Raw genomic sequence first — 22,340 nt, 5'->3', positions numbered from 1 at the left:
ATGCAGGCAAGCACAAATGAAGCAGCTCCAGTGTTGCTTGCAGTAGATGACCTCTGCAGAGGGTCACCCCCCTGGATGGGTTCCTTTTCTTCTTTTTTTTCACTTGTATTCCAAGTCTTACACCGGAATGTGTACTTTTCAAGGAAAGCTGAGACTGGGAGTGTCTGGGTACCCAACCCAGCCTGTTTGACCCTTTGCACCTCTCGTCAGCTGGCAGTCACGGTGCTGTAGTTCCTCAGAGAGCCTCTAAGGTTCTGTTTTCACTGTTTTTATTTTTCACAGCCTTCACTTACGTGTTCTTCCACACCTAAAGAACAAACTTCTCAGTAGAGCCAAGTCAATAGCACTCATCTGGGCTGCACTGGGGTGGGTCCTGAGGGACAGACAACTAAATCCTGAGCTGTGGCTTATAGGCAAGGGAGGATTTTAGAAGTAGTACTTTGTACAGGGAAGAAGATGTGGATATATTTGAAGGGAGATGTAGTTCAAAATAGAATACCTTCTGGGGAGGTGGAGCAAGTTGTAATTATGGGTGGAATTTGTTGAGAGTAAATACTTTTGTGGTACCTCCCTCCTGCATTCAGTCCTCTTGTCTTATGTAATGTTCTCTGACACATAGTTGGACTACCACAATGGCTGCAAAACTTTATGCTATTCCTTATGGCCACAGGGATGGCACAACTTCTGCCCTCCCAAGTCACCAGAGGGAACTGATGCTGCCAGCGTGGCTTGTTCATTATTGTTCATGGGCAAGAGGGATGTGTGGAAGGTTCATTTTTTTCACATTGCTTGTTCATTCTTGAACATGGTCAAAAGGGATATTTGGAAGGTGCTGTTCTGGGCCATAGCCTGTGGTCAGACTTCTTATTTATAGTGTGTTGGTAAAGGTATGTTTGTGAATGCCTAGGATGGCATGGAGAATAACAGTGTCTGGAGGCCTATTTGAAAACTAGTGAAAATAAGACACCAGTGTGTTAAAGTTTCTCAGCTTTGTCAATTGGGGTGGTGTGGTGGTTGATTTGGAATGACAAAAATGGAAACATGCTCCAGCTGTTCAGATTGCAGGATGCTATAAGAGAACCAAGTAACTCAATGTCTTGAATAACACAAACAAAACTTCAAGTTTATTTATTTTATTAAATGGAGCTCATGGTAAAATAATTAGTTAAGTGTAAATCAAAATTTCACTGATGTTTCTGTCAATATCACTAATATCTTTGCTGAGATGCACTCATAAACAAATCAAACATTTGTCAATATTACAGGTGGCAAGGAAGCTTTGCAGGTATTAACCAGGTAACATCAAGTAAAATTAAAAAGAGGAAGCAGATTTAAATTCTAACAGGTTTAGATTACATATCAATAAAAGGTGGCAAGAAGGCATGTTGCTAATGGCTTTCTTAGCATTTTTGCTGGTTGGAAATCTCAGTAACCTTAAACTACAAAATTTAGAAAAATGAGGAAAAATGCAACATGATTAGAAATCAACAATTTAATATTAAGGGTTAGACAATTTTCCCTCATAGCCTTACTTTTTCAGGAAGCTGAAAGAGCAGGAGAGAATGAATGTGATGTGCCTATATATATGTGTGAGACAGGGGATGGTAAGGGGCATTCTGAGATTATTCTGGATTTGTATAATTTATTTTTTTTATTTTCAACAGTCATTGAAATTTGAAATTAAGGTTATGAAATTACATTGTAGTACAAGCGCAGGTTTCCAGGAAAAGAGACCAAAACAGAGCATACAGATTTCTGTAAGTCTGCTGTATTTCTTTTTGGGATTCTCTTTCCTCTCTGTGAGAGTCAAGAGAATGAACTGCATTTCCCTTGAAGTCAGCATTTGACATAGGGCTAGATGATGGCCTGTGGGCAGAGAGCTTTTATAACTCTGCCTTTCTTTTGAACAACAAAGCCAAAAGAGCAGATTTGATAAAAGGGAGCAAAATTCCACACTTTCTTTTCTATCTCAGACTGTCTTGTTAGGACAATAGAAACAAGCAGTAGAAGAGTGTTCTTTGGTGGCTCAGGATGGTTTCTAGATGCTGCCTTCTTTGAGGGGGGTTGGGTGGAAAGAAAAAAACAGGCACTTTCAGTACAGGTGACTACATGGCTTAAGGCTGAGATTTTAGCACTGCAGTTCACATTTTCCCATTGAACAGTGAACCTTGGCTACTGTCTGAGAGCAAGTAATAATTCATTCTAGAGGAGAGCAGAATCTGCCAAAAAAGAGGATGCTCTTGGACTTGTTGTGTCTGATAAAGAAGTAGAAAGGGTGGTCAACCCTAAATTTCAGAACATGGCCAACATGTGCACTTGTTAGTTCTATAATGACAGCTGTAGCAGCAGCTGCTTCAGTGCCCTTCTCATCAACTGCAACAAAAGACTTGTGAAAAACTTTGGAGATCATCACTTTATCCTTCTCAGTCATTCCACTGAAATCAGCGTTGATGCTGAAGGCACTGCGCATTCCCATCCTGATGAGATTATCACTGAGGTCATATCTCTCTTCCATTTTGAATTTAGGTAGGTACAGATCCACCAGAGTCTCGGTCATCTTCTTAGAATCAGTCCATTCGGACAGCTTCTCATACGTCAGTTCTCTTTCCAGCTATCGTTTAAGAGAGGGAAGGAATTTGGTGTTTGCAGGGGAAAAGAATTAATTAAATATTAATTAATCAATTCTATGGCAATGTAATGAATTAAACATTTTAAATAGCAAATTTAACATTTAGCTGAAAGCATGAAATAGAAATTGGTTTTACTGATGATCAGAGACAAGGTGCACAACAAATATTTGAGTCTTAATGCTGCAAAGTTTTGAGCACCGCCCTTTCCAAATTAATTGCAAAAGAGAGATGAGAAAGGCATTCAACAGCTGCCATTCTCCGTGGTAGTTCTTTCCTCTCTTCTAATTCAGTCCTGACTAAAATTGCTGTGTGGCACATGGTTTGGTCCAGTTCTAGAAAAACAGGTGTTAATATAATTGCATGTATTTCCTTGACAGCTTTGAAACAAAATGCTTCTGGCAAAGTCTTTCACTACTACTCTGTGTCCTGGGCACTGTGCCACCAGGGTTCAGCTCAGATCAAATGGAGGAATGGAATTGAATAGTTTAGACTCCAAAAATTTAACAATCTTGGAATTATAGTAACTACAGTAGCAAATCTCATTATTGTGGCAAACGCAATTTCACCAAAATCCTAGTTTTTCATAGAGCAGAAAAACGGTGGGAGGGGAGAGGGCAAAAAAGAGTGAGAACAATATAGAAATAAACTTCCAGGCCATGGAGAAAAGGTGTCATCTCAGGAAGAACCTGTAACTTCTTGTGTGGGGGTGTCTCTCTTGATTGTGCAAGGAAGGGAGATTTAACCCTTACAGTTCATGTAAAATTGGGTGTCAGTCAAGGGCTGTCAGACATGTCAGTCATGTTGAAAAGCTGAGTATCTGATTATGCACAGTGTTGCCTGTCTTCAGTTCCTACCTAACTAAGGGTGCTCAGCATGGAAGAACTTTCTTGGGACTAGATAAGTATTAGAGAAAATTAATTCAGCTGATGGAGGAGGCGAAACAGCATGATAGCCTGTCCTCAGAAAGGGAGATATTATTGTCAGCCTGCCCTTCTTTTTTTAAAATGACTGAGCAGTAATACAAAATGGTTGTAGCATGCCTTCTTACCTGTTCAAGACCTGTAGTGTTGTCTTTGATGTCATCAGGAAGGAGGATGAACATACTGAGTTCACGTTTCACATATGGCAACTCAATCATTTTGAAATTCATTGTTTCCATGATAAGAACTGGAAATGTTTTTCTCATGTACATCATCTTTACAGGCTTGGTCTTGTTCTGAAAAGTGTTTGTTTATAAGTAAGAAATCATTCCTTGAATGGAAGGGAGATGATGTCTCAGTGCAGTGCAGGGAAAGGAAATTTTATAAGAAGATTTTGAAACAGTGATTTATCATCCATTTTCCAAAGCTTTTCTTGACTGGATAACACTTCTTATCTTGGTGTCTGTCTCAAAGCTTTTGTTGGGGGCTGAACCGAGAGATTTTCCTTTTCTCCCCAAAACGTGCCCAAGGAGAAAGGAAGAAGAGAGTTAGAAATGTCTGCAAGGATTAGGGGTATGGAGCAGGCATGGGATATGGCCTTATAACACTCTGGCAGAAAAACAGCTGTGGATTAAGAGGATGAATGTTATGCAGGTTATCAGTGGTCTCTCTGGTGATAAAAGGTGACCAGCTGATTGCTTGACAAAAGATAACACTAGAGTCAGAGCAAAAGGCCTCATGATGAGAGGAGTTCCTGGGAAGCAGTCACGTTGTCAAGAGTATGTAACTTCTATTAACATCTATATCCATTCAAGGAAGCAGAACCTGTGTACGTACTAATCAGAAGGCAGAAGGTGAGCAAACACACTTAGTGGAAGCTGCACAGAGTTCTTGTCTTTAATTGTGAATTCATTAACATCTCTGTGATGGATACATGCCATTAACATTGCTTCTAACCTCAGGCAGCTTTGCACCGGTTCAGGGCACTCTGTTGCAGCTGTGTTTGAGCAGGAATGATTGTGCCCAGCCTGGTGCACAGAGCAGAGACCTGGTACTGTTCTCATCCATGACATGCCATGTAGTTCCCATTCATGAAGCCCGGCCTCCCAAAATCATGTTTTTATAATTTAGCCAATGTTAGCACTGTTTTACAGAAAGGTTTTAAATGACTGTAGTGATTTTGGAAACAGTAGCGGTTACCTGGAGCTCACTAACATTTACCTGAGCACATCCTAATGTTTCAGTGAGCTGAGCACTGACAGATTTTGCTGCAACCAGCTTTTCACAGAGTCTAGTTACCACAGGGCTACCTAAAAGACTTATGAAATGAAAAGATTTCAACAATAGCTGTTGTAACCAGGTTGTTTACAGTAAGGGTAGAGGAGGAACTTACCTTGCTCAGTCGGAAGGGTTGCAGCTCTGTATCTTCTGCCTTAAATTTCACTTCCCATTCTGCCTTGAAGTAAATGGCATTTATCAGGATCAGCTTGGTGGAGTTTGTCACATCTCGTGGACCCAGCAAATTCTTGATTTTGCCTTTTGAAAGCACAAGAGTCAGGTTTCATTCCAGCATAGCACAGTGAGGACATTTTGATGAGGATTTTCTCTCAGTTGAGCTTCTTAGTAAAAAGTCCATGCCTCAGTGCCCTGCTCTCTAAAATGCTCCCCTGACATAAATCAGTGCATTTCTTTAGTCTCCAAAGCTGTTTGCTGACCTGTCCTCCTGGCTCACTGACAGGGATTTACTCCTTCCTCCAAAAATGTCTCCGCTTTATGGCAAGCAGCTAGAAGCAGAAAGCCTCACTGGCTGGCTACACCAGGCAGAAGGAGAAGCCCCTCTTCCCAGTGCAGGGTGGTAGAGCAAGGCAGGCAACCCCCTTGCCCTGGAGCACACTGGTAGGCAGAGGTGTCTCTCCCCTCTGTCTGCTCTGCCAGCAGTGCCTGGGTGCAGCACCAGGGCACAGCTGTGCCTGAGGACCAGCTGCTGCTGAGCATAGGGGAGTCAGTGGGAATCTCCTCAGGGAGATCACTGAGGTCCAGATCAGGTATTTGAAGCTGCTTAAGTGTGTTGCTCTTTCTCTGTCCTCCCACCATATCTCTGCTCACTGCCCACATCCACATCGGAAGGCATGACCTGGCTGCTGCAGTAGCACCTGGGGAATCAAGGGGACCTGCCCAAAGGAAATGGCACACTGACTTTGTGGGAGAGTAAAGATGTTGGGCTTAAGCCCAGCTTACCCTCAGTTTGTTTTTCAACCCAAGTGTTGATTTCCTTTCCTGACTGTTCTGGCGCTGTCTTAAAGTTAACCTTCTGTGGCTCTGCTTTGTAGTAGTTCTTACTGAGCTGTATGTATGTCTGAAAAATAACCAAGAAAGTGAGAAAAATAGTTCTGTAGTAGAGAAATATACTATTTTTTAGTCCCAAAAGGAAGTTGTTAGCTCTTATACTTGATAGATTCTTGGACCTAGAGGACTGCAGGATCTTACTTGTTACTTTCTGCTGGACTTTGGGCTGACAATTAAGAAATACCTAAAGAACAGAAATTTCACATCTTTTGTTCCAAGATTTATCATGGAGAAGGAAGGAAGGCTATGCGTATCCTATGGATGTGCTTATTTTAATTTCTTATTTACCCTTCCATTTATTGGGAGTTCCAATAGAAAAGGTACATTGCATGTAAAGGAATCCCTACAATACAGTGAAAGGGCAGTGCATCCTTAAATTCTCTGAGCAGACTGACCGATATTTTCCAGTTAAGATTTACAATGGAATCCAGAGCTCCTATTTGCAGTATTCAAGGTCAGCTTCCAACCTGTTCTATTAATAGCAAGTAATTAAAAAGAAAAAAAAATTTCCACCTTTTCTTACTCTTCTCTGAGATTTAACTTACAGGCAATAATAGGAATGTTTTTTCCACGTAAATGCGGTTGGCACTTTTCAGGGAGTAGGTGCTTCTGGGTTTGTTGATGGTAGTCAGGAGCTTCTTGAAGCCAGAATGGATATCTGTAGCTTGCTTGTTCTCAGGATCCTTGGAAAAAAAACCCCAAACATTTAGCAGCTTCAATCTTGCATGAAGCTTTCCAAACATGCTAAGCAATGTATATAGGAGAGGGATTTGCGTTCCTCTTCCTTACTTTTTCTTTTCCCAAGTTTACCATCACTGCAATTTTCAGGGCTCTGTTCATGACTGGATTAACTGAGTTGCCATGTAACAAACCTTCCAGACTCTCCCAGTGACTCATCCTTTCATGCTTCTGAGAGTCTGAGTGAAAGGAACTGAACCTCAACCTGTTATGAATTATGGTTGGGGTTTGCACTATAAAGAGGGGTGCTGACAATAAATACTGGACTCCTAAAGCTGTATCTGGACATTTTGATTCTGGAGGTTCTTTATAAGGGAACTTCAGTTCAATAGATACCAATTTTCTTCTCTTCGGTCTCCCCCGAGAAGGTCTGGTCACAGAAGAAGAGGCTTCAGCTCCTGCTCCCAGGGTGAAATGAAGGACCTGCAAGCAAAGTTTCCAAGATAAGAAATAGGCATTAAGGACCTTGTGAGACTTAAAGTCCAATGGGAATCAAATGGTTGTCATGTTTTTCTCCTTGTGATAACTCAGTGTGCTATCTGCTGCTTAGGTGACTAACCAAAGGGATGCTAAGCTGTAGTGACGATAAATCCCATGGAATAACAATGAGGAGTGCCGTCCCCCTCCCAGACCACCAACACTGCTCCTGTCTGCATGCTGCAAGGCAGAACTCCCTTCCACAGCTGTTTCTCCCAACAATAGGAATGTGTTTGTGCAAATGCAAATTGTTCTCTCCACAATAATAGTACAAAAGCAAACTACCTCTGCCATTTCAGTTGCTGTAGTTCCTTTTGCTCCCAGGTATGTCAGACCCAGAGCAGCTGATATGCTCCAAGGAGAGAAGAAAATGTTTTTTCCCTTGTTGGTCTCATTCAGCTTGTTGAAAAGATCAATGGTAAACTTGCCAACTGATGTGGAGACCACTTCCATTTTTACAACCTGGAAAGAGGCAACAGACAGACTTGTACTATTTGAATGTTGAAAATTCTGTACATGGTACCCATTAGTAAGAAATGTTGCATGTTCAAGACAATCCATTTAAATCACTGAAACTAATAGCATAGTTGTATGTTAATCTTCCACACAGGTACTGTTTTCCACCTGCTAGGAGCACCAATTTCTTTTAGGTTTTTTTTTTTTTCCTTTAATACAGCTGCAGTTTTCTTTGTGATTCTTTCTGCCCTTTGTTTTCAAAGATGTGAAGATTTGTAACCTCTGTATTTCTTTTCCCTTTTGTCCTTAACTAATGATTTATCAAAGCAATGTTCCCAGGGGAATTTATATGCATTTTTAGTACATTGGTTCACAACATGTTTGAGTTTCCCACTATTACATTTTGGATCTGCATAGAAGTGACAGCTGATATAGTGAAAGGATTTAGGTGTAATTTTTAGTCTCATTTGCCTTTCCTGGCCAGCAACGTATTCTGAGTAGTTTCATGAATAGCAAAGCTGTTGTTTCCATTTAGACTTATGCATTTTATTCATTGTGTGTGCTTACTACCCCTTCTGTATCTTCCAGCAATTTTATTTTCCCCAGAAAGTGCCAGATGCCTTGAGATCATGAGCGCTCCAGGCTTTAAGATAGCTACCCAGTAACTATCTATAGAAACATTCACCTCATGTCATTTACCACTCAAGAGTCCAGAAATGCTTGTATTGTTGGTGGTGGTGGTGGTATTAATATTTGTATCTATGGAATGGAGCAACAAAAATTGAGGGGCAGTCTCTGAAGTCTGACAGTATTTATCAAGCGTTTGGTTCCCAAACAGCTACATTCTTTCTGGCAGTCAGTATGCCCTCAGGACCAAGTCTGTACCGCAGAGTGATTTCCTTTCTGTGGAGAACACAACCAAGAGACCATCAGGGTGGGAATTTCTGTTTTCAGCTAATGAATACTCCTCTGAGGTCTCTGGCCTAATAGTGTGCAGTGCTGTGCCTTCAGCTCAAGTAAAGAATTCTTTTATCAAAATAAAGATTTTACTTGTAATGCAGTTACTGCCCTAAGAAAACTTTCCTGCTTGTGAATTCTGCCCCAAATTAGCAGTTTTCCTTAGTCTTACAGAATTATTTTCTCTAATGGCTGACATTTAGAAAAGCACAAAGCAAGAATAATGCATTATAACACAGGTATGTTATCATTTATCCATACAGTCACACATGGCACAGATTGCTTTTTAAAAAATCATAAAATTTACTTAAATTGATTCAAATATTTACCTTCAATCCCGTGAGATAGAAGACTTAGGTCTTGTCCTCAGTCAGGTTTTGCGTTTGTGTGTTAAGCAATTTTTAAATTAAGGAACATAGTCCTGCTTGCCCCTCCCTTTCCCTTTTATCTATATCCAGGTTGCTTCCACCTACCCAAAGTTCCTTTCTACCACATCCCCAAAAAGTCTTATGAAATTTTGGTGGTTTTGTTGACCTGGTCACTTTTCAGGTTTAGACATTTCAAAAGGACAATGGAATTAAAATCTGACATTTGTGGTTGCACCATAATAGCCTACTGACAGGATAGCAAAGCAAGTTGCTGATTCCAAAGGTTGTCTGGTGTTGTGGAGATAAGTTCTCTGTTTTTTGAAATAAGTGACTTGTAAAAAGGTTACACAGTACTTGGTTTTGGCTTCTGGATTTAAGCAGATATTGAGAGTCTGATTCTCCTCTCTGTGACTCGTGAGTTTCAAATGCAGTACCTCAGCATTAAACACAAAGCTTAGTGATTGAATTGGACACTGGAAGTCCAGCTTCAGACTGAAGATCATTAGGAACACAGACAGAGGCAAAACTGTGAAGGAGGGTGAGGGATGGACACTCCACTGGTTGTGTTGGTGAAGAAATCTCATTGCAGTCATGGCTAGGAATCTTTTAATACAAACACTGCAAACCCCTGAGTTGCTGCACAGTAAGGAGGAGGGCAAGAATTGAAACAATCCTACTGGGAGGTCTCAGACAAAGACAGAGAAACAAGAGAGGTAAAATGACACAAGAGCTGTCACTTTGAAGTCCCAGAAGAGAGACAGTGATGGAAGAAGAACACAGTGGCAAAAACTCTATGACCCTAGGGGGCAGGGGAAGGTGCAGGAAAGGAAGGAAATTGTACTGTGTGCTAAGCATTTTACTGCAAGCCTGATTACAGTGGGTCGAGATTTCCAAAAAATGTCAGAAATCAGTATTGTGCAAGACAGTGAAGAAATGCCATTAATTAAACAAGTTCTAGTTTCAGTATGGCGAGTAAGTCCTCCAGAAATCTGGATGGGAGAAAAGTCAACTGAATGGTTAGGTGGTGAGAAAGCCCAAGCCAGGAGACTCCCAAGTCCCAGAGATATATACTGCGGGCAAGGTAGTTGCGTCTGCTAGTCAAGAGGCAAGGATGCCATGCAGGAAGAGAAAAGGAGATGGCAAGTCAGAGTGGCTTTTGACAAAAGAGAGAGAAAGAAAGCACAGATATTAATTGAAAGGGGCATCCAGAGATCAACCTACTGCTTGGAGCAGGTCCATGAGTAGGTAAGGTTAGCCATAGCACTTCCAAGGATGGAGATTCCATGACATTTCCAGCACTGCTGTTCACTCTGGGAAAAGGTTGTTCCCTAATGTACAACTCACTTTTCATGTGTTGTGGTCACTGCTACTCAGTAATGATATGGCACAGCCAAAATGACATCAACTCTATCATCTTTGCTTAAAATAGTGAGGGAGAGAGGAAAGGTGACTCACATTTCCATTGACTTTAAAGGCCTGAGTGAATTTGTGTTCATGCTGTCGTGGTTTTGTTCCTCCTTGGCCTTCCAGGTGTGGCTTTCCTGTCTTTATTCCCAAGGCATATCTGGAAGTGCTTAAGAGGCTTATCCATGGGGACATGCCACTCTTCTGTGAGGTGAAGGAAGACATGGCAGAATTGGATCTGAATGCACAGGGATCCAGTGTCGTGCTTCACAACTGAGACAGGCAGAAGGTATTTCTCTTGGGGCTCTATAGGGATAGTATAAAGCATGCGCTTCATAACACTTTTCCTGTGTTCCTTCCCATTTGGGAAGCAGAGCCAGAAGGGACCCTGGGAGCAGCTGACCACTTGATAGAAAAGAGAAAGGACTCAGGGACAGTCAGAAGTCTCTTCTCTGCCAGGACAAGAGAGTCCTGCTGTTTCAAGATATGTTTGTAGTAAGATGCTGTTGGGTGTGTGCAAGTCCTTTAAGAAACCTGGTCCTTTGCTCTCTGTTGTGAATTCAGAGAGTCAGGGGCATTCCCTGCAAACATGCATGACTGATCAGGGCACTCTCTTAGGAGAAAGAGCAGTGACAGGAGTAAACATGACCAGGGAGATGCACATTGATCTTCCAGAAAGCACTTATGACCATTAGTATTACTTGTACTAGTGTTAGACTTGATTCTCCCATTTGATCTTGTTGCAAACCAGTGAATAAGTGGCAAAGTAAAATGAGACCAAAGCACTACAGTGCTGGGCTGAAATTAGTGTCGTAAGGGTGAAGTTTACAAAGGAGATGGTTGTGAGGCACATGTGTTTTATTTTCCTAGTTCTATAGTGTTGTTAAATATTTTCCAATTGCTGTGGGACAGAGATTAGAAAGTACATATGTTAGCCCCTTTTCAAGCAAAAAGAAGCACCAGTATCTGGAACAAAGGTGATTTTGCAGGTTTATTTCATTGCCAGTTCTGCCAGGCTCCAAAGTTGGCAAAAAACTGACATGAATGTGGGTGAGTAGCCTGCCTTGGGGATCAGCATGAGCTGAAACCAATGGAGAAGTAGCAGCATTCTGCAAAAAGGAGATTTTGCTGTGGTTTTGGGTTGGTTTTTTTTTTTATTTTTATTTCTTTGGTATCAAAACTGTAAAATTACTGGTTGAACTCAACTCAGTCTTTTCTGAATTGTGGAAGTTCTGGTTCAGGAAGTGCTGAAAAAACTCATGTTCTTTGCACAGTTTGGTACTTAGGGTGTAGTGCTAGCATTTTGGGATTCTTTGGCCAGGAAAATGAGCCAGAGGCATAAATTTTAGGCTATTTTTCATAAATACTTTCTTCTAACATTGAGAGATTTGTTAACAGTACAGGAAAATTAAGAAGTGCGCAGGCTATTGAGATGTTCCTTGTATTTAGTTCATTTTTGTTGTTGCAATAACCTGTTTAGTAATTGAGTTTCTAGGGCGAAGAGTACCTTCCCAAGAACAGGATAGTCTTGGTCTTGTTGTGCCTGATAAAGAAGAGGAAAGGGTGATCTGCCAAAAAGATAACAGTAGCACCAAGACTTCGTGATGCCAGTGTTGCTGAGCTGGCAGCTGCTGCCTCTGTGCCTTCTTCATTGACTTCCAGGTAACACTTGTGAAAAACTTGTGACAAAACCAGATCACCAGTCTTGGACATTGCTGTGAAATCAGCTTGACTTTCTGTGAAAGCGTCTTGTATCCCCATCCTGCTCAAAGTAGATTTGAGGTCATATTTCTCTTCTAACGTGAACCTGGGCAGATAAACTTCCATGTTCATTTTCTCCATTAGCTCTGGGTTGGTCCATGCAGACAAGTTTTCAAAGGTCAATTCTCTTTCTAGCTGCAGTAAATAAAAAGAAAATCAGAAAATTAAAAAATGTTCAAGAACTTGTGCTCTAAAGGCTATTTCTTCTCTTAAATGGAGAACTTTTCAAGAGGTTGTGAGAGTACAAGAAAAACAGTAATGAAACAGCAGTTTGGAGATCTTTTTAACTAAAGGAGAATGTTGTTCTATGGTATATCAAAGAAATACTTGAAATGTTCTCAGTAACTATCAGGGAATGTAACAGAGTTACAATACTCTGGTTGTTTCTCTGTTCCCAGGGCTGTCTTCCCCACATTTTAGAATTTACTGAAAAGAGCTTTTCCCCCCCACACACACAACACCTTAAAAATGAAAATTTCTTAAGGGTTTGTTATCCAAAGGCAGAATCAGGCTTTTTACAGAAGGTGGCAGTGTCCATACATATTAGTTCTGGACATCCTGGAACATAAGAGAGGCTGCCCAATTTTTGGTGGGTTTTTTTCAGAATGAAATCGTATCTGTCTGATTTGGTGCAGACTGTGGATCTCAGCACGGGTGGTTTTCTGTCCTCATTTTTGTTTGTCTGGAAAAGGGGCAGTCTTACAGGGTTTGGGTTACCTGTTTCCGGGACTGATCAAGACACAGATGTGCTGGCCTCCAAGACTAAGAAATCTAATCTGAGCTTCAAGCTCACAGTACTGGACCAGATTTGGTATTTGCTTTACCTTGAGCCTGATCAGTACTCTCCTTCCTAGAAACATGTCTGTAGCCTCCTCTTTTACCTCACACATGCATAAAGTAAGTAAATAATGACACTCTTACTTTTTCACATAATTTATGTTCTCAGGTTTTTTACCTTTTGTAAGCCGGAGATGTCACTTGGTAGCAGGATAAACATGCTGAGGTCGTTATTGACGTATGGAAGCTCAAGAACATCAGCCTGTACTGATTCTATGTAGTTTAAGTTAAATTTATCCCTCAGGTACATCATGGGCACTGTTTTAGTTGTATGCTGCAACAAATCAAATTGAATATTTTACGTTTGTACTCTGAACAGTAAAAGGACTGAGTTAAAGTAGCACAGTGGATGTTGATTTACTCTACAAGCTGCCCAATGTGTCTGAGACATCCTTGTGGGTAGGACACAGAACACAGGATGTTCAGAGGATCCCTGCAAGGCACTGGAAAGGCACTAGGAGGCATGGCATGCTATCTGAGCTGTCTCAGATGATACCAATTGTAGGAAACTGGATGCCACTGTGATTTGTTCAATAGTTAAAAGTTAAAATGTAAAGAGCTAAACCATACAGATTGTTCACCTCTTTTTTTTTTTTTTTTCCTGCCTTTGGAGAATAGAAGCTTTTTTGAAGTCAATTCTGACAATTTATTTGTGCCTTAGGGCCTGGTCTGTGTGTGCAGTTTTAGTGCTAAAAGTGTGGTGAAATAAATATACTGAATATACTGAATGCTTTAAATGAAATAACTATTCCACCACATGGATTTAAAGGGTGACAGGAATTTCTCCCTCTCCCTCCTCTCCCCCCATATTTTTCAGGTTTTTCCACCTGCAGTGTAGGAAATAGGGCAGTATATTGCCATACCATGTTTATTCTGAAAGGCCTTTGCCTGGTAGCTTCAGCTTCAAACTTTGTTGCCCAGTTTCCTTTGAAGTAGAGTGCATTTATCAAGACTAGCCTGGTGAGTGAATCTACAGATCCAGAAGGCAGCAGATTTTGGATTTTACCTAGAGAAAACAGAGGGATATTCACACATCTGTGCAGTTGCTCTGTTTCAGTCTAAGTGCTGGCACAGTTTCTGGGGATAAAAACCAGAGAAATTGTAATTGCTAAGAGCAGTCATCTAGCTTGAGATTATTTGCGAATAGTAGTTACTGGGATAATCTTGATTTACAAACAAGAATAAGCCATAGTCCTCACACACTGAGATGGAGGACACTAATTTTAGCAAGAGCTTGTCAGTAGATGAGTAAATTAGGAAAAGTCTGATTTTCTTTTCTGAGGTGAATTGTTTACCTGCCATGGGCCCCTTGGGCACAGAGAAGCCAAAGTGACTCCTTTTTGATTTGGAGGAGAGAGGCTGGAATTTACCTTCAGTCTGTTGTTCAACACTGGAATTGATCTCTCTCCTGACTGCTTCTGCTTCACCCACAAAGTCGACTGATTGTGGCTCTGCACTGTAATATTTCTTGGCTAACAATAAGTATTCCTGCAGTGCAAGAGAGACACCTGAATTAGGTTTGTTGCCTGCCAATATGAGCACTACTACAGCCGGAGATAAAAATTACATGGACACAAGCACAGTGTTTTCTCAAAGGAACAAAGTGGTTTTTAGTGGAAACACTGAATTTAAACATTTGCATCTAATTACATCTACAAATCACTGTGAGATTAGATACACATCCCAAAAAACTAAAATTTAGGGTCCAAAGTCTAAGGAAAAGTATCATAGAAAATATTCATATTAAGGATAATAACATAATTTGAAAATTTAGTGAAAATATTTAAAGCGTATGACTTATGTTGCCATTGGTAGATCATGAAGATTAAATGACACAGCATAATCTAAATAGAAGTCTTACCTTACTGAAAGGCAGTGATTTTTCACCATATAACTGGTTGACACTTTTAAGTAGGTAATTTTTAGTGGGTTGGTTGATTTCAAAGCTGAGTGCTTTAAATCCATTATGGATATTATCTGATTTGCCAATCTCTGTCTTGGAGAAACAGAAATAGAAAGGACATTATTCATCTGTTGTGTAAAAATTCTGGTTTTTTCCTTCACATAGATCCAAGTAAATTATTTCTCTTCAGGTGATCTGTTACCTATATTACAACAGAAGAGGTGCTCTAAACTGGACAGCAATTAAAAGAATTGTTTAAAAGTATTCGAAGTTGCAGATGTGGTATAGGCACTGTGGGTACCTTGGAATGCAAGTGTTAAGAGCCTGAACTTTGTAAAATATTTAAGAGTTTATAAGTGGATATTGTGAAACTTTGGATATCCAGAAAATAAAAGTCAGAGAGTAATTCTTAAACAATGCATGAGATTTGGCTCTATCACTCCCCTAATTTATGAAAGTGATACAGTGTTACACGGAAGGTTTGCCCCTAAAGTTCTTAATCTCTCTCTTAATATTTTGTGGTTTGGTTTTTTCAATGTTTCAGTAATTGCAATAAGTTCTCTATATTGAAGTGTCAGGATTAAAGGAATGTGGGTTCAGAGTCTCCGGTGAGCTCAAGGAAGAAGCTGTGAATTAGTAAATTAAAAATCTGCACCTGTGCTGTATTCATCTCATCATTATATCAGAATCAGAGGCACGAACACACCCTTAAATGTCCAAAGTGTTAGAACCCATGTCATTACTTATAGTGCTACCCATAGCACTCTGTAATTCTTACAAACAGGGCAAGTGTTACTCATGAGGAACAATCCCTCTCCTGTTCATGCAGTGCAAATGTCATGTTGACATAACCCCTAAAATAAATCTCCCCACCATGGAATTTGGCTGTGGGATGCAGATCCATTCATCAAAATTAGTGGCAGTTGGGGTTTTGTGGGCAGACTGCAGGGAAACAGCTCACCCCATAAGAATAAGGATGATGGGAAAGAGCAGGGAGAAGGGTTTGCTCTAACCATCTTTGAAGGGTGAACAAGGAAAAAGCCTTTACTGACTCAGAGGGATTACACTTGCTCTTCTGTATTGTTCTGCTATGGTAAATTACACATTAGTTGGGACAAGAAGCCTGCCAGTAAGGCAAAGACTTATCTCAGGAATAAAATTATTCCCATTTCTCTAAGATTTATTGCAGAAAACTGGTCTACTTTGGGAAATCTCAACATGTAACTTTATAATAATACCTTCTCAATTGAAATGGAGACTACTTTGTGAAACATATCAAGAATAGGTAGGCTGGAAAAGTCAGTGTTCTGGTTTTCATTGTCTTGATGCTGCAATCAAATGTGTGGAAGAGCAGCTCTTTTCTTGGGATTAGCTCTCTGAGGTAAGAACTGTTCTAGCTTTCAAATAGTAATAGTTGGAGAAAGAAATCTGTCCTCAGGGCTAAAGGCAAAGGATCAAGAGATCTATTGATCATCAAATGTTACATTTTGCAAATTTGAGGTTAGATTGTGCAATTCTGTGTAAAAGGCGGAAGCATGAAATAAGTGTTGCATTCAGTGAAGGTATCACAGGATGCTGCACCAATTAATTGTGTACACTAAATCTGAGAAAGGCAAACATAAGCAAATGCAAATGTGGAAGGAAAGTACAAGCAGGAGAAGAGGTGACCACAGCTTGATCACCAGCTTGGATGAGATACCTTCTGGAAACATGCATGTTGATTTGACAGACTCTGTTCTGTTCTGGAGTACACACGCATTCTTATGGTTGTGGTGACATTTTTGGCTCCTTCAGCTTTGTTAAAGTGAAGTACCTGTAGTGGGGAAAAAAATCAGTAATTAAAGCAACAATAGAAAATTTGCTGTTTCAGTGAAAATTTTCAGTGTTGTCAAGGGGTCTGGCAATGAGGACAGTCAAGCTCAGATTTTATTCTTGTGTCCAGTCCTTACTGAATATGAAATCTTTGTCTAGGTCTCAATACCCATGTGTACAAAATAGCTTGTGCAAACTATGCTGAGGGCTGCAGGGTGGAACTCTTACATACCTGGCCTTTGTTGAGGAGTCTGCCTGCTTTGAGTTATGCCTTTGGATGACCAGTTAATACCTGGAAAGATTCAATTACCCCCAGATGGAGTCTACCAAAGGAGAAGTCTAAATAGAGCTCTGCTATGTGTCAGAAAGCCTGAAAACTGTGCAGGCAGTTCCATAAAAATTCAGTTCATGCCTTAAATCCCTTTCTCTGGGCTTGTTCACTTTATCCAGGCTACAAAGGGGTGCAAACAACCTTGGAACACTTTTCAGAAGAGCTGTGTCTTTTGTTTTGCTTTGTTTTCCCTTCATCCTAACAGAAGATCACTCCTTTTTTACCCAATGGGTCTCTTTTGTTCTGTAAATCAGGAGTTAGGTCACTGCCTCGGCAGGTGGGACAACTTCTGCCGTAGCAGAAGCAAACCCACAAGCCTCCCTTCCTACAACAGGAACTATGTACCTGCATAAGTAGTTTGGTAACCATGCCCTGGGACTTTTCTCACTGTCCCATGAGGACACTGCAAGCTTTGAACAAGTGCGACTTGGCAGTTTCAGTAAGTAATTCTGCCTGTAAAAATACATACCCCAAAGAAAGGGTTGTAGTCTCAACAGAGTTTTTCTTTATTCTTGTAGCTGTGGATTTACGTTTAGCAAAGTGTAAAAATTGAAATAACTATAGGGGGGAGCCCTCAAAACTCTACACATAATACGGCTTTCCTCTGCTTCATCAAATTTCTGGCATGGAGGACATTACTTGAAGAGATCAACTCTTTCAGGCAGATACTTTTAGAAGCCCAGACTCACCTTTGCCATCTGATCTGCAGTGTTGCCTTTGGCTCCCAAATAAACAGTAGCCAGGGCAGATGAAATACTCCAAGGAGAGAACAAAATATTCTTGTCACCATCTTCCTGACATTGCTGTTTGAAAAAGTCAAGAGCAAAGCTTGTGTTTGCCTTATTCAATGTGTCCATTGTCCTGACGCTGCACAGAAAGGGAGAAAAGATGCTATTAATGAACCAACAACTATGACTACTAATTGTTTAGAAGTTCCTCTTCACTGTCTGAACTTTTTTGTGATTTAAAGGCTTTCTAAAATTGCCTAGATGAAGAATGAGGAGCATTAACTGTTAAAAAGTCACATAAAGTTTAGCCTTTATGTCCTATTTCACTGATCTATCATTTTTAGGGAAGAACTAGCCTCCAGCTGTGTTTCATATTTCTTCTCCAGGAAATTTATTGCACTGCCCTTTAGAGCATCTTGGAGTGACAGCTGATAGTGTTACTCAGCAAAGCCTTGGCTAGAGACTAGTGATAAACTGTCTCTTATGACTAATCTTATGCTTCAATTCATTCAAGAGCCTTTTTGATGCTCATCTCTGTAGTGAATAAATACTCTGGTAACAGGAGCAGTCAAACTATTCATTTAGGTCAAGCCAAAACACTCCTTTCTATACTTGAGCAAGCACTGCCTCAACTATTGCATGCTCAATATCCTGAATTACCATTCTGACTTTAAAAAATGTCCCGAAACCCTGTCTTACAACACTAGCCCAGATCCTGGCTTCCCAGTTCTTCTGCAATACAAGCTTTCTATATTCAACAGACCACAAAGGATATTTATTATTTGCCTTGCAGGTTTAGCTGAGGGTTTTAGTCAGGAATTAGGAGCTATTCTGGTCGGTGTAGGATGGCCCTAGAAAAAAAGACAGTTTAGGACCCTAGTAACTTGCAAACCAGGACCTGTCCTGATAATTCTAATAACTAAAGAGCCTAAAAACAAATTACCTGATGTAAGAAAACACAGTGGTTCATAGTCTGCTCTGAAATATATGCTAGTCAGTGAGCTCTAGAAATTCTAAAACGCTGAACAATAAGTTGCTCTTCCTGTATATTTTTAAGACTTTCATCTTCTAGACTATGCCTGTACAATCTTAGTTAATTACTTCACCAAGCAATAGCTATTTCCAGTTCAAATACCTGCTCCCTTTTTTCTCACGCATTTGTCAACAAAGCAACATCAGCCAAGAATAAGTGAAATAAACAGTATCAAGAAATCATTACAGTACCTTGTTTTGTGCAGGGAGAAGCACTGCTGCTCTGGGTGTCTCCAAGGTTTCTGCAGTTCACATGAAGGGTAGGATGAATTTATAGTGTGCCTGGCCGGTTCTGCAAAGGTTCTTATGACTCATGACTCTGCAATGTAATATGCCCTATAGGCCACATCCCTGTGGAAGAACTGAATCACCTCAGAGTAGGATGTGAAGTGATGGTAAGAATGATACCATACAAGAATTTTACAAAAGCGACAGCTTAAGTATTTCTATAAACACTTTTGTGGCAACAGGCTAGTAACAACTTGAACCTACACTACACTGAACAATCTTCCCTTTGTGGTTTGAAGAGTTTAAAAAAAGGCAGTCACTGACCTACTTCTTTTATGGTTGTCTTACAGAATTTATCTCTGAGAAACAGACACACAGAAAAAAAGTAAGTGACTTATATGTGAGTTTTTATATTGCCGCTTCCTTCTGAGAAAGTATTTGTCATTCCTGATGGGTTTCTGTTTTGGAAAAATGGGGTTTGTTAATCTTGAAGGATTCTAAGACTGCACAGCCAGGGAAACTCTGTTACTGTGAGATAGGGAAGGTTAAGAGACACCAGACCCTTGCTTGTATTAGCACTGGGCAACATCACTTGAACTTAGTGTAGGTCTTAGATTAGACTTCATTTCTATTTCCCCACCCAATCTGGAAGCTGTTTGACCCATGTAGCACATCAGAAATCTATTCCTTCTTTTCCATTCCAAAGATGAATATTCTGTCAAATCCTCTTTTTCTTCTTTCTTGGGCTACTAAAATACCTCCTTCTCTGATTTTCCTTGCAATCATGCTGCCCCTTCTATATTCCTTCCTATATCTGTCCATCCCCACTCTAACTCCTACCTGAAACACACTTTAAAATCCTTGCCCTTTATTTTTTTTTTTTCTCTCTGCACTGTTGATACTTCCACCTTGAAAACCTGAGTAGGAATTGGATACCTCCCCAACACTGAGCAGGACTCACTCACAAGGTCTGTTTCCTCAGCATAAACTGCCTGTTTAGAGCTTTCTTCTGACCTGCTGTCTGTGAGCATACATTTAACATGTTGTAGGGCAGAGGCTTGTGTGAAAGATCTCATAATGAGGAACGAACCATGGAAATAGCTGCAAAATATGGTTCAGGGCATAGGAGGGTATAGCTACAAAGGATCCCTTGACAATAGTGAAACTTCTGTATCAATGTAACTTGTGAATTGAGAGCTTTCCTGAAGTTGCTTTCCTACTTGTGAGAAGCCACATTACTTTAAATTGGATGGTGCTTTCCTTCCCCTCAGGTATTTTGGAATAGTAGCTATGCAAAAGGGGCACGTCTCAGTGTGAGTTGTAATTAGATGTATTTGTTATGTTTTCCAGAGAGCAGCATAGTGTAGGAGAGGTATTCACTGCAGAACTGATTGCTCCTGGGAAAGTTGTAATCTGTTTACATTGGCTTTAAATGGTCTCCAAAGCATAAATGATTTGAGTAATCTTTGCCAATTTAGCCCTGTTGTTGAAGAGTGATAGATACCCTGAAAAAACTTCATCCCTTAGAGCAATTGGTGTGGATTTTCTGGTTATAAAGCGGGGGTGAACCTAATTTGCTAACTAGTGCTACTGCTTGCTGCCTTACAAGAAGTGACTGAGGTGTTCTGTTTACACAGAAATGCTGGGTTGGGCTGAATGAGAGGTTTGTGCTTTTGCACAAGGTTTTGCAGCTACCTTTTTAGAATACCTCTTGAATGGCATGGCTGGTGGTTAGGCAATAAAAATCAGAAAAACATACTGAGTAACTAAAATTATACTCATCTCAGAAAACAAAATACGCTTTATCAATGCAATGGGTTGATAATATTTTCTAATATCCTTTTAAATTAGCATCACTGGAGGACACAACTCACTGCATGGTGGTACTGCTGACTCAGTAGCAGTGGTGCTCCCACTCCTTGCTAAGTCAACATAGCAGCACACTAGGGGACTTATATTTGTGTTAATAGTGTCCTTCCTGTGGGAAGTAAACCTGTGGTCCCTTTCACTGCAGTCATTCATGTTTCCATTTGGTTAGGGTAAATATTGGCAGGATACCAGTGCCCTGGCCAGCTATATAAAGGCATTTGGTTTTCCTCCAGTTTCAGTGTAACTTTGCACACGTCATTTTGACTACACAGTGTGTTGCTCTATTCATTAGTGCCTGGATTTAGGAATAGGCGATATGTTTGATATCTGAACAGCACATTATAAAGTGCCCTATGAAGTTTCTTAAAGATCTTGAGAAAAAAACTTGCTGTCACAGAAAAGTAGTAGCTTCTGCTCTCACGCAGTATTTTTAGGATACCACTTTCCATGGCTGGTTTTCATACCCATTGGTAGCTTATTTTTACTATCAACTCTGTATAGCTCTTGGAAATCTCATTTAATTCACTACTAACATGTTCTATATTTCAGGTAGATCAAAAGAAAAAGTGGTGTTTGAAAGAAAGCTCTTCAGTTTCCCTGACGTCCTCAAGTAGTTTTTACAAGTACAAGCACGGTTTATTTACTTGGCAGGGAAGAATTTCTGATTCACCCAACAGTACACTCTATTCAAGTTTTTGACTCAGCCAGAGTTGGCCAGTAGATTTTTAACATGAAAGGATTTTAAATACTCCCAAACCTTTAAAAGGACTTTATGAGATACAAGAAGCATGGGGAGGAGAAGAGTTTTGAAATATGGTAATATTTAAATCCTGTTGTAGGTGATGCAATTTTTGTTTTAAATTTCTGTGTTATTTAAATTTAAAAACTGTGAGGAGGACAGGGGCACAGAAAATGAGAAAATAATAAGAATTATAAGTGCTCTACTCTGCATTTGTGTGGCCTCACCTTGAATACTGTGTGCAGTTTTGGGGACCACCATATAAAAAAGACATTAAGCTATTAGAGAATGTCCAAAGGAGGGCCATGAGGATGGTGAAGGGTCTGGAGGGAAAGCTGTATGAGGAGCAGCTGAGGTCACTTGGTCTGTTCAGCCTGGAGAAGAGAAGACTCAGGGCTGATCTCATTGCCCGTCCATACATGAGGATGCTGGTCTTCAGCATCCTCACAAGAGGAAGCAGAGGTGCAAGTACCAATCTCTTCACTCTCATGACCAGTGACAGGACTTGAGGAACCAGCATGAAGCTGAACCAAGGGAGGTTTAGGCTGGATATCAAGCAAAGGTTCTTCACTCAGAGGATGATTTGGCACAGGAACAGGATCCCCTGGGAAATGGTCACAGCACCGAGCCTGTCTGAGTTCAAAGAGCATTTGGACAACACTCGCAGGGCACACTGTGTGGCTCTTACAGTGTCCTGTGCAGGGCCAGGAATTGGACTCAATGATCTTCATGGGTCTCTTCTACCTCAGCATATGATTCTATGACTAGGGACATAACATTTTCTGTGCTAAGGAGGGCTCTTTC

General features: G+C 40.5%; 2 protein-coding genes across 3 annotated transcripts; both read right to left on the bottom strand.

Annotated features, from left to right (window-relative positions):
* Positions 1-1,477: 1,477 nt before the first annotated feature.
* Positions 1,478-10,387, bottom strand: LOC136291781 (heterochromatin-associated protein MENT-like). Of its 2 annotated transcripts, none has more exons than XM_066186909.1 (8): positions 10,348-10,387; positions 7,397-7,573; positions 6,971-7,057; positions 6,442-6,579; positions 5,789-5,906; positions 4,944-5,086; positions 3,679-3,846; positions 1,478-2,611 (listed from the first exon to the last, which is right to left on the bottom strand). In XM_066186909.1, exons 2-8 carry the CDS (start codon positions 7,562-7,564, stop codon positions 2,198-2,200), a joined length of 1,236 nt encoding a protein of 411 aa, XP_066043006.1. In that variant the 5' UTR covers positions 7,565-7,573; positions 10,348-10,387; the 3' UTR covers positions 1,478-2,197. The 2 variants fall into 2 exon arrangements, with proteins under 2 accessions (XP_066043006.1, XP_066043005.1); XM_066186908.1 differs by lacking the exon at positions 10,348-10,387 and adding an exon at positions 8,854-8,899.
* Positions 10,388-11,274: 887 nt separating this feature from the next.
* Positions 11,275-19,173, bottom strand: LOC136291768 (serpin B10-like). Its single transcript, XM_066186899.1, has 8 exons — positions 18,893-19,173; positions 17,630-17,807; positions 16,497-16,610; positions 14,756-14,890; positions 14,265-14,382; positions 13,758-13,900; positions 13,013-13,168; positions 11,275-12,192 (listed from the first exon to the last, which is right to left on the bottom strand). Exons 2-8 carry the CDS (start codon positions 17,795-17,797, stop codon positions 11,788-11,790), a joined length of 1,239 nt encoding a protein of 412 aa, XP_066042996.1. The 5' UTR covers positions 17,798-17,807; positions 18,893-19,173; the 3' UTR covers positions 11,275-11,787.
* Between the last annotated feature and the right edge of the window lie 3,167 nt (positions 19,174-22,340).

This window comes from Chamaea fasciata, unplaced genomic scaffold (genome assembly GCF_029207755.1).
Source record: "Chamaea fasciata isolate MVZ Bird 193981 ecotype frontalis unplaced genomic scaffold, bChaFas1.0.hap1 SCAF_1, whole genome shotgun sequence".
Lineage (NCBI taxonomy): Eukaryota > Metazoa > Chordata > Aves > Passeriformes > Sylviidae > Chamaea > Chamaea fasciata.
Note: the sequence above shows the minus strand (reverse complement) of the source record. Positions and strands in the feature narration are given on the sequence as shown.

Coding starts and splice junctions, on each gene's coding strand:
- LOC136291768 (XM_066186899.1), bottom strand. CDS start 17,797: ATGGACACATTGAATAAGGCAAACACAAGCTTTGCTCTTGACTTTTTC. Junction 14,891..16,496: donor AACATGCATGTTTCCAGAAG/GTATCTCATCCA, acceptor TGTTTCTCCAAG/ACAGAGATTGGCAAATCAGA. Junction 12,193..13,012: donor ACATCTCCGGCTTACAAAAG/GTAAAAAACCTG, acceptor TATTTACTGCAG/CTAGAAAGAGAATTGACCTT.
- LOC136291781 (XM_066186909.1), bottom strand. CDS start 7,564: ATGGAAGTGGTCTCCACATCAGTTGGCAAGTTTACCATTGATCTTTTC. Junction 6,580..6,970: donor GACCGAAGAGAAGAAAATTG/GTATCTATTGAA, acceptor TTTTTTTCCAAG/GATCCTGAGAACAAGCAAGC. Junction 2,612..3,678: donor ACACTACAGGTCTTGAACAG/GTAAGAAGGCAT, acceptor CTTAAACGATAG/CTGGAAAGAGAACTGACGTA.